We start from the raw sequence: 11,952 nt of genomic DNA, 5'->3' as shown, positions 1-11,952 counted from the left end.
TGTCGCTGGGTGATGTTGTTCGTTGGCAGTGCAGGGACGCAAGAGAGAGAGCGAGAGAGAATTTCTAAAGGTTTTGGGTTTGAATTATTTTATTATAGTTTGAAATATTGTTGGGTTTGGTTAATGGGCTAAGACTTAGTGGGCTAGCTAGTTAGGAAAATTATAAGGGGTAAAGGTATGGGTATTTGGGTTTAGTTAGTTAGGTATTAAAAGTTATATAATTTAGGTAGTATTTTTTTTTAAATAAGAGTTTACTAAAAAAATTTAAAATATAAATTGATAACACATTTTACCTAAGGGGTGCGGTCGAAAAATTCCAAGGGGTGCGGACGAAAAATTTCAAGGGTGCGGTCGAAAAATTCCAAGGGATGCGGACGAAAAATTCCAAAGGGTGCGGACGAGATTTTCGAGGGAACTTAGCACTAATTTTTTTTTTCAGGGGTACGCCCGCCCACCTTGAACCATACTTGTGTCCGCCACTGAAAAGTATTAAAACGTCCTTGATTGTAACAAATGCACATAATGGATGGTTGAATATAGCCACTCGCTGTTACATTTAACAGTAAATTATTATTAATTTATAAAACTATTTCACTTTGAAAAGGAAAAAAAGTACTTGATTGTTAAACAGAAAAGTAATTTTGACGGAGAGTGTAAAATTGCGACTATTTTGAACTTTATTTGCATAAAACAAAGTTTGGACTGAATGTGCATGTTAAATTAATATTTTTATATAATATGGGCTAGCTTGATTGTTAAACAGCTAGAAAACTAACTTTGATGGAGACTGTAAAATTAAAACTAGAGTAAACTGTTATTTTGGTCCCTGTGGTTTGGGTAGTTTTGCCATTTTAGTTCAAATCTCAAATTTTTTAAATCTGGGTCTCTGTGGTTTGCATTTTGTTGTCATTTTAGTCCAAAACTCAAAATCTCTCATTTTTTACTGTTTTAAGGTCGCTTTTTTGTCTTTGTCTGCAGGGGTAATTTGGTCCATTTAATTTTCATTAAAAGAATTTCTTTATTAAAAAACCCCCTAAATATAAATACCCCTAAATTACATCATCATCTTCAACCTCCCAATATTGAAACCCTAACCGGCCTTTTTCAACTCTGTTTCAACGTCTTTGTACTGATCATCATCACTTGGTTCCAAAAGAACACATGTCTTGGGCGGTGACATCTGCATACACCAATTCGGTGATGCTTCCACCGCTTTTCTCGAATTTCCCATTTTACAAGAAGCCCTAATTCCAAAAATCTCAGGATACTTCAAAGCCAGATGCCCAGATGGTAGTTAACAGTTAGACGAGTCAGAATCTCCCGACCCACCACCAACAGGATCCACGGGTCGTTTTTTAGTGCTGTTGTTGTGTTAGGGTTTCGTGTTTATTTCGGTTTCGATGTATGTTTGTTTTGATACTTGGAGTGTCGGTGTTGCTCTCTGCTGTTTTCTAGTTGCCGCCATTTTTAGTGATCGAGATCACGAGGATCTGGATCTGGATTCACATTTTAAAGGTTAGTGATTGTTGATTTGGATCTGTTTGTTTCTGATTGTGATCTGATTGTGGTTAATTTGGTGCTGAAGTAAGTGAATTGTGTAGGTTAGGGTTTAATTGAATTAATTTGTTTAGATTTGTTTTTTTTTTGTAGGTTTTAGATAACTTATTGTTAGGTTTTGTTTAGTTTGTATCATCGGTGAGTAATTGGATATGATTTGCTGCAGTTAGGGCTTTTGATTGAAAACAATTAACTGTTTAGAAGTAATAATGATGGTTTGAAGTTTTAAGGCTTCTGCATTTTATGTTTAGTTGAAGTAATTTTGGTGTGTATGTTTGGGATATACATGAATGTATGTCTGGATGAATGGATGTTGGCATGTTGGAGATGATGATGTAATTGGTCTGCCATAATAAGGGGGTATTTATATTTGAGGTTTTTTAATAAAGGAATTGGTTTAATGAAAATTAAATGAACCAAACTACCCCTGCAGATAAAGACAAAAAATGGACCTTAAAACAGTAAAAATGAGAGATTTTGAGTTTTGGGCTAAAATGGCAACAAAATGCAAACCACAGGGACCCAGATTTAAAAAGTTTGAGATTTGAACTAAAATGGCAAAACTGCACAAACCACAGGGACCAAAATAACAGTTTACTCTTACAACTATTTTGAACTTTATCTGCATGGAAACAAAGTTTGGACAATATGCATGTTAAATTAATATTTTTACATAATATAGCGCTAGCTCACTAAGTATAGGAACATTCCGCTTAGAGTCTTAGAGGGGAGGTCTCATTCGGACTACTAACGAGGGGCGGACCTACCCTTTGGCCAGGGTGGGCAGCCGCACCCCTTGAAAAAAAAATTAGTGTATATTTTAGGCAAAAAAAAACTCGACCGCACCCCTTGAAAATATGGTTGAACACCTCATCCGCACCCCCAGTAAATAATTTCTAGCTCCGCCACTAGTACTAACCAAAATTATCTTCAGATAACACGTAAATGAGAATTATGATGAAAAAAAAGAACCCTTTTTTCTCTTCAAAACTCTCATTCGATAACATTTGAACTACATACTCTTTCGTTATATCTAGAATGCAATATGACAAACTAAGAAATAACAAATCTTATAACAAATCTTAGAAAACTTTTACTTGAAAAGTTTTACATATTATTTTTGGTTTCGTTCACATTTATCACTTGTTTCAATGTTTTCTAGCAAAACTATTAATAAGAGGTGTTCAAAACTAGATATTCATAATTTCTTAGTAGGGTTTTAGATTATACAAATATATGAATAAATGAATAATTATCCAGATATTAATTAAACAATGGAATTATATAACTTACGATTAAATAATCGAACATAACTAAGTATGCATTTAAAATGACTACTGATATACATGCTTGACTTCAAGATATGAATTAAAGCAATTAAGACTTCAAGATATGCATTAAAGCAATAAAAATTCCAAAAAAACATTTAAACAGCATACGAAACTAACAATGATATATATAGAGTCATTAGTGACATCACACAACAGTAACATAATGAATGAAGAAGAAATTGAGTGCAAACTGGTTTTCATTGTCTAGCAAACAAATAATTAGTATCATTAAGTGTCAACTTTTGTGATAACTTGACAAATAATTCGTGTAGTTACAATCAAAGCATACAGTGTGTGTATGTAATATGACGCACCAAGTGTATGTCACTCATATGACCAAGTTTGCACTATGTGTAGCTATGGACAAAACAATATATATGTTGAATAATAAAGAATTTTGGTTTAATTTTGGGCTTTGGTGTGTATTTGTAGACAAAAAAAATATATGACGACGGGCTAATAGGTTGCCCCATTTACCCGTTTTGGGCATTGTACCACCAAACCGGCGTCATTAAATGAGGATACAATTCCACCGTTGGGGCTCAGACACGTGTCTGAGTCTCCCAAAGACCGATAGAATCCGTTAGATCATCTTGGTATGATCCCATTGGAGAGATAAGGGTTTCCGGCTATATAAGGAAGGTAAAGAATGATCTTAAAGGCAAGTCCAAGGTATCTCACTTAATGCTCTCATTTATTCCGTTATATTAAACACACACACATTTATATCAGATTCACACCATAGAGATTGTTCCGGTGATCACACTCATCGGAATACATTACTTTCTTACTCTCCGGCAAGTTTACTTATTCTCACGCCGGAGCTTGGTCACGTACCCCCCCCCCCCCCCCCCCCCGAGGCCCTCCATGACGAGGCTAACGGTTTCCTTTTTTGTAGCAAACGAAGGCTGGGATATTCCGACGTCAGCGAAGACCCTTTGAACGTCATCAGGGATAAGGGGATTCGACAATATATATGTTGAATAATAAAGAAGTTTGGTCTAATTTTAGGCTTTGGTCCGTTATCTAGTAAACCCGTAGCCTCACTATATGATTTGTATTTCTTTTTCATTGTTATTTATGTTTTTCTAATGTAATGTAATAAACTTAGGGTTGTTTCTACGCTTTTGGTGGCCCTATGCCAAATCCAAATTGGGGGCCCTTTAAATTTGAATTTGTATAATTTCACGAAGAATAAAAAAACCTTCAGCTAAGAATATAAAACCAGATTACAAACTGGCAGCAAGCACGATGGGAATTGGGAACAATAATGGCGGCTCTAGTTGAGGAATTTTAGGTTGAATAACCAATTGTCGATGCTAGAGTCTTTAATCGCCAAACACTTTCATTCCGTCCCATCGTCGTCGCTGAGCTCTCGTTGGCCGGAATAGCGTCGCCGTTTTTCTTGAAACCCGCTGGATCTTGTTTTGATTGAACCCTTTCACCATCTCGAGCTCAAATCGCCCAGGGTGGGAGATGATTGTGTAGGGGGTGATTGAGGACCTACCATCTCTACCTCTCTTCTATATCCTCATGCGATGATTGATACCCTCAAACAACTACCCTCTATGGGTACCCCATTGTCGGCCGGTGTACCGACGGGGTACCCCTACCCGCTATTTGCTCCACCCGAACGCCCCTACCACCCTTAGGATATATTGCAATTAAAATAATCGAACATAACTAGTGGTCTTTTTAAATTCAAGTCATTCATTTAATGAACACTGATACGTATCCTCGACTTCAAGCTATTTATCAAGAAGATATTCTACAAATGTAGTATAAAAAAATCAGTGTGTGTGTGTAGAGTCACATTGATATTTTGCAAAAGTAAACATAATGGACGGAGAAATTTGAGTGCAAACTATTGTATTGTCTAGCACATAATTACTACACCAATATTCCTGCACTTGGTATCAAAGCATACAGTGTGTATATGTAATATGACGCACTATGTATATGTCATTAATATGACGAAGTTTGCACTATGTGTATGTACATATCAATAGATGGAAAGTAATAGATTCTTGCGTTGCGTTGGAACAATCGAATGCAAATAAAATTTTAGTTTACAATTGGGTTGGGGCGTTTCCCTTAAAACGTCTGATTCAAAAGTGGATGACCAATAAAATTTCCGTGATGGTTTTTTAATTTTTTTATTTAATTCAATTATAATATCTAATCATTGCAAGAGTTCAAACCTCACTACACCCTTTTTAACTTCAAACCCCTTTGCTGACTAGGCGTCACGTGTTGCTTCATGCCCAAAAATAAGACATTTGTGTCACTCACCACTACACATGATCTTATGTTTTGTTTTGCCAATCCATGCGTGTGATAATGCTGTAACCGAATAATAGTTTTTAGATGGTTGGTTATACATTTGAATTTCACCAACACTTTATTATTAATTTTATATGGGATATTGATTTTAATAATTTATACTAACACCTAACTATTAGCTGATAATTATTCATATCGACAAGATGACTAATATCACTCCTCACTTTCACTTTTGCTATTAGAAGGTAATCATACTCAACGCAAAAGTAACTCTCGGTGCTATTTAATAAATACTTGACTAAATTTTATTTTAATCAGGATGTTGCAGGTTGTTCTAAAACAAACGTTAGAGTTAACGAAAGTGAAAATTATGAATGTGATTAGTCATATTACCTTTATTATTGGCCAATAGATATTGTATTATACACTTTATGAGAAATATAACTCCAGATATTATTTGCAAGTTTAGATGATTATATATATTCGTTGAATTAAAAAGTGGAAAAACAGTGTACGTTCGAGAAAGTTGAAACAAGTTAACCAGCCATTGATGGTGATCGTGATAAGATTATAGACTTTCAAGTCCAAATCTCTAAATCTTATTCGTTATGTAATTAATTATTTCAGTCAAATATATGTGCTTTGGAATGGGTAAACGATATGAGGACATCTAAGGTGAAAGGGAAAGATTCTTGCTAAAAATTGTCTTGAATAGAATATGGGACAAATTCGCTTCTAGTAACGTTTCAATATATTATTTTTTACCACTTATAATAATATAATATATAACATAATATAATAAAATAAAAACTTAAAGCAAACGTTAGTGCTCAATAGAAAATTATTATTTACTACTTATTATTATTATAATAATAATAATAATAATAATAATAATAATAATAATAATAATAAAATAAGAACTTAAAGCAAGAGTTGTAGTGTTAAATAGAGAGCTGATTAAAATACTGAACGCTGCAGTTACATACAAAAGTCGTAGTCGTTGAAGGTATTAATTTGAATGTTGGGTGATGTTGTCCTAGTAATCTAAGTAGTACCACTTGTCCACTTCTATAAAACTAAACATTAACGATATAAGTTTATGACGCGACCGAGATAATATAGTCGGACGAATAGAGACTGAAAACAAGTCGGTCGCAATACAAGCGTGAATATGTTTGAGATGAAAATTTTGGTTGCCAAGGTCAGTTGAAAATGAATTTTGGTTGCCAAAAAATGATCAGAAATTAATTTGTTACGGGTTATCAACTACAACGCAAAGCGGGTATTTACTACTGTTTTTTTCGCTCTCTAACAACTACAACGCAAAGCGGGTATTTACTACTGTTTTTTTGCTCCCTAACAATCATGTTTCAACTAGTGTCTCTCGTGCTTTGTTTGCAACAGTATGTTTGTCCGTCCTTTAGTTTGTTTGTTGATATTGATAGGGTTGTGGAATGTAGCGACAAGTACTAGTAGTGTCTAGGGTTTGACTTGGTGCTTGTTAGAAAGTGTATGATTAAATTATTGTAGAGTAATATTTGATTTCTTATTATTAATCCTTCCAGAACTTGTTCTAAAATATCAATGTTTTTTAGAGTGTATTAACTTTTTGTCCACAAATTTAACATGATGTAACGTCCCTCCTTTTGTTCACCTTGGTATTTTCACAGTCGGTTTGGTTTTATTGTAGTGCGGTTCTTAGAAGGTATTAATAGTTTAGCTCTTCAACTTATCGAGGACGCGAAGGGCGTGGATGAAGTTGGTTCACCTCGGGGAGGGGCAGAGGATGAAGACAAGAGAGATGAGGTGTGCAAGGGAAAATGACTACTTTTAATGGTGGTTGTCGATTATAATACGCGTGGTTACAGGAGGACATTGTTTGAAGGGGATCGCTTCATATTAACACCAATTAGTAATAAACCAAAGAATAAGTCTAGGCGGCGAACATAGCAGCGGTAAGGTTGGTATCGTGGGACCTAAAAGGCATAGGTTCGAGTTGTGAAAACAACCTCTTTTAGTAATGCAAAGTAAGAAAGAATGTTCATATCAGAACCAAGTCAGCTTAGCTCAGCTCAACACTCCACATGCACCGGATTTTCCCTTTTCTATCTCACTAAAATCACCAGGGAAATCTTAATCCTAAACTAAAATAGTAACAAAAAAGAGTTGTCTAATTATGCCATCATTCTTTCCACAAATCAACAACTTATACTAATTTAGGGTGTAAGGAGTGGTTAAACACTTTGGAGTGGCAAACTAAAAAATCAACCAATGAGAGTGTGCCACGTCAATCAGTGAAAAGTGTTTAAACTTTGGTGAAAAGTGTTGGCAATGGTTTACACACTTGGTGAAGTGCTAAACTTTTTTTTAAAAAAAAAGGAAAAATGTGTGATTGGTTGAGAGATGGCATAGACCCCACCCACAACACCCTCTCTCTCATACACTCCCTCTCTCTCTCCTGCTCCCTCACTCTCTCTCTTCTTCCCGCGTCGGCAAGCGGTTGCCGCTCCATTTACCACACCGATCGGTAAAGGGGTTGGCGGCGGTGTTGACGCTCGGCAAACCGACTTTGCCGCGCCCCTTTACCGACCACACCGTATACCCTTACTTCAATATTTTGGGGGGCACTACGTCAGCGGTGATGAAAAAAGGGCAAAACAGGAAAAAAAAAGTAAAGAAATTCGAATGCAGGTTGGATGAATGCACCACTTATCTTTCTGTCAATATCACTTGTTGAATGGATCATAATCCATCCATCCATCAAGGTTAATTTTTTCGAACCTTAGTATACATTGGATCAGATCAGAAGGTATTTTATTTTATTCAATTATTAATGTGGGACAGATAAGCAAAAAACATGACAACACACATGACGAAATAGTACTGACGTCACTATTGTTTTCTCTAGATTTTCTTTTCCTTTCTACATGGAAATTTCCTAGAACTGATTTACATGCTTCCTGGTTCCTTCCTTCCACCTCACTTTCTCTCTCTATAACTTCCCCACACACACACCCTCTCTCTATATCTATATATATATAATCGACTCACTTCAACTTCACTTTACACTCGAGCCATTTATTGTAGATAACACATCTCAGATATCAATCAATACTTATGATATCTGAAATGGAACAAAACAACAAAAGATTAATCGAAACCTTAATTAGAGGACGAGATTCTACAACAAGGTTGCAAGATTTACTTTGCCGGAAAGAGAATCTTAACGGTTTGGTTTCGGTTGAAGATCTGTTAACAGAAATACTGGGATCTTTTTCCAGTGGCATTTCCATGTTGAATTCTTCTGTTTCCGGTGAGAATCACGGGTTTCCGGTGGAAAATATGCCGGAAGTTTACTCCGGGAAGAAGCCGGCGGTGAAGGAACGAAGAGGTTGTTACAAGAGAAGGTACACGCACATATAAAACGTGCAATTATTATTTTAGTGGATAGTACAATTAATATAGCAGATGGTATAACAAGTTTTTTTATATTTTTTTAATGACTAATTTTTCCTTTTAAATATTTACACCTTTGATTGAATCTTAGTCTTCTCACAATAGATAATTACTCTTGATCATTAGGATATAACCTAAGTGGCAAATAATAAAGTATAACAAGTTATTTAATATATATTTTGTTGATCATTATTTTGCAGAAGGACCATTGATACTAGTGTCATAACTAGTGCAACAATTGAAGATGGATTTGCATGGAGAAAGTATGGACAAAAAGAGATCCTTAACTCTAAATCCCCAAGGTACTAACTAGTTAGCTATTTTTATTAACCTTTATGCTCATTTTGGAATTTATTTATTTATTAAGCAAATTTGATTAGTGCTTTCATCGATATCGATATGTCCCACTCCCGACATAAATGAGGTAACAAGAGATTAAAGAAATTAGCTGTTAAAAAAAGGTAAAAAAAGATTGTCTAGAAAGCACCACATCATAAGGACATTATAGAAAAACTCATTTCAAATAACCCTTAGAATCCACCCAATAAGGAAATGTAAAAACACCTAAAACTATCCATCATCACAACTTTTATTTTTATTTTTAACCACTCATGTCTCACTTTTATGTATAAAAAGTACGAGCGCCACCCGAATCTCGAATCTGTTTTTTCTAGTTCTTTGCCAAGAACTACACTCCAAAAAAGCTAGCTTCACAATGGTAAAGCTAGATGATGTGACATTTTTTTGGAGGCTTAAAACGACAAAAATGTTTTATCGGCCATGCTCTAATCAAACTGATAAATTTATTCATGATTATCTATATTACAAAAATAATTATATAAAATATATTTGCAGGTGTTACTTTAGGTGCACCCACAAGCATGTTCACGGGTGCAAAGCACAAAAACAAGTCCAAAAGTTGGAAGATGGATCAAACATGTACCACATCACATATCTTGGCAAGCACACTTGCCCTAGTATCACACACCATGAAGTTGTCCTAAACTTTCAAGATTTCAAAAACACTTACCATGTTTCCAACAGCCCCTCCACTATTACAAATGCACACATTGACCCCTCCGTAAAACAAGAAGTTGACTCAAAGGACCAAAGTACTGATGTCTCTGACATTGTTTCATCAGCCAATGATGAAAACACATCCCCACCTTTAAGGTGGGACGAGATATTGGGGGCTGGTTTGGGTTCATGCCATGAGGGTGCATCGTACATGAGGTTTGACCATGAAGATTCTTGTGCATCCACTAGCTCACATGGCTATATGTATATGGATTATCTCAACAATGATGATTTGTTGAGTGGTGGTATTGGTCTACTTGATCAAAATGTTTTCCTAGATTAAGGAATATAATATTTCATTCCAATCATCAATCATCAGGATAAATTACATAAGGATAGCAGGTAGACGAGCAACAAACTGCGCTGCCATCCTAGATTAATATCATGGAATCAATGAGATTCATGATAAAGAATAACCTTTAATGCACAAGGTATAACTTCCATTTTACCAAAAACCCTCAGTATCTGGTTGTTATATTTTCTTCGCGTCGTTAATCTGAATACAGTCTAGAAGCAATCGTCGTGGAAAACTGAAGTTAAGTTTTGTAAATAGATCTTGTCATTATCGCTTGTTTCGGTTAGTTTTATATATTTTGTAAATTAAAGTGCATTAAGATTATTAGAGGTGTACAACACCACATGCACAATGTACAATGTAATATAGTATCTTGTGTTTGAGTTAATTATATAAAAGCTATTTTTAATGTAGTTTTTATATTAAATATGTCATCCTGCATCTTATTTTTATTAAATGCTTGATGATCCAGTTTTGTATCAGTTTGTGTATAATATAAAAGTTCATAATGTGAACACGTATATAGGGTTGGGACCATATGTAAACAATTGTGAAGTGGGAAAGGCATAGAACGCACGAGTTTGACTCATGTACAAATCTATCGGAGTTCTCATTGAATTTCATGTGGGCAGCTTAATTCTATATATTATCTACACATCATTAACTAATTAATTAATTACACATCATTAACTAATTAATTAATTACGATATTATTATGAGGTTGAATACAGAACCAACAAGGCAACAATCTATATCGCATCTAGTATGTTTGACTTGTAAGTTGTAAATAGACAAGAAGTCTTTTAGTAGAAAAGATTTTTTTTAATAAATAATAAAAAACCCTTTGAAATTTATATAAATACACCTAGCTGTACTTATTGTTTTTCAAATACCCAAGATGGTTGCATAACACCATTTCCCTCATGCATTACGCATGTACATGTGTTATATATTTATATGGTTGTCAGAATTTTTTACACTAAGTTTGTTATATATAAGTTAGTTATATATTGAATGCACACCAAGTAATAATACTATAAAAGGTAAAATTGTACTCAATAATTTAAGAAAGTTTATAGGCCTTCTTATTTATAAGATTGTATTCTATAACTGTTTAATTGCAATGATTGTGAGACTTCACCTAACAAGAATATTTAGATTAGTGATTAAAATAGGCCCGCTTACCCTTAGACCAAGCGTAATGGGGCGTTTTTTTTTTAAAAAATTGCGCGAAAACGCCCGAAAACGCCCAACCCCCCATTACAGGGGGCGTTTTACGGCGTTATTTTCGAAAAAAATCCCGTTCGGCGTTTAAATTATAACGCTGCCATCATCTTTCGACCGTTGCCACCATCTTTCGACCCCCCATCTTTCGACCGTTGCCACCATCTTTCGACCGTTGCCACCATCTTTCGACCGAAACAAAAATAAATGTAAAATGATTGAATGGGGCATTATGGGCATTATACCCACTACACCACTTTTGCTATAATGCCCCCTTGCTGACTAGGACGCCACATGGCGCAAAACGCCCCATGGTGAGGGCATTATAGTGTTCTACCACTACACATGGTCTTATAAACAAAATTAACAACAAAAGATTGATTTCATTTTTACTGGTAAGACAATTTCTTATAACCCTTTAATTCCATATATACTCTTAATTAAAACGTTTATATATATGGAATTCTTCTTTTATAGTAGTTGTTTAAGGAAATGACAAAAAAATACATGTTAAGTTGTTGAGTAAATAATATAAAATGGCATAACATCCAAAATTTATAATTCAGTGCACCCCCACAGCTTTATGGACCTAATTTTGTTTCTTTCTTGGAGGCGAATAGACGTTAAAGAACTTTTTGAAAATAGGTTCTATTACTTTTACTTATAATATTAGCTAAAAACTTGTGTTTTTCATAATGAAATACTACAAATTAAGTTAATGTGGCTTTT

The 11,952-nt window shown here is 34.8% G+C and overlaps 1 protein-coding gene and 1 long non-coding RNA gene across 2 annotated transcripts; both read left to right on the top strand.

The window, feature by feature from the left end:
* The first annotated feature begins 1,055 nt into the window (after window positions 1-1,055).
* On the top strand, window positions 1,056-4,062 carry LOC110904962. Its single transcript, XR_002572851.2, has 3 exons — window positions 1,056-1,515; window positions 3,321-3,560; window positions 3,787-4,062. It is a non-coding gene; the product is annotated as an uncharacterized LOC110904962 (long non-coding RNA).
* A 4,152-nt stretch (window positions 4,063-8,214) lies between these two features.
* LOC110904963 (WRKY DNA-binding transcription factor 70) lies at window positions 8,215-10,417 on the top strand. Its single transcript, XM_022150825.2, has 3 exons — window positions 8,215-8,578; window positions 8,828-8,929; window positions 9,483-10,417. Exons 1-3 carry the CDS (start codon window positions 8,289-8,291, stop codon window positions 9,985-9,987), a joined length of 897 nt encoding a protein of 298 aa, XP_022006517.1. The 5' UTR covers window positions 8,215-8,288; the 3' UTR covers window positions 9,988-10,417.
* Window positions 10,418-11,952: the final 1,535 nt, after the last annotated feature.

The sequence above is a fragment of the Helianthus annuus genome, chromosome 14 (genome assembly GCF_002127325.2).
Source record: "Helianthus annuus cultivar XRQ/B chromosome 14, HanXRQr2.0-SUNRISE, whole genome shotgun sequence".
NCBI classification, from domain to species: domain Eukaryota; kingdom Viridiplantae; phylum Streptophyta; class Magnoliopsida; order Asterales; family Asteraceae; genus Helianthus; species Helianthus annuus.
The sequence above is the reverse complement of the archived record's forward strand: the minus strand, read 5'-3'. Positions and strand labels throughout refer to the sequence as shown.

Coding starts and splice junctions, on each gene's coding strand:
- LOC110904963 (XM_022150825.2), top strand. CDS start 8,289: ATGATATCTGAAATGGAACAAAACAACAAAAGATTAATCGAAACCTTA. Junction 8,579..8,827: donor AGAGGTTGTTACAAGAGAAG/GTACACGCACAT, acceptor ATTATTTTGCAG/AAGGACCATTGATACTAGTG. Junction 8,930..9,482: donor CTTAACTCTAAATCCCCAAG/GTACTAACTAGT, acceptor ATATATTTGCAG/GTGTTACTTTAGGTGCACCC.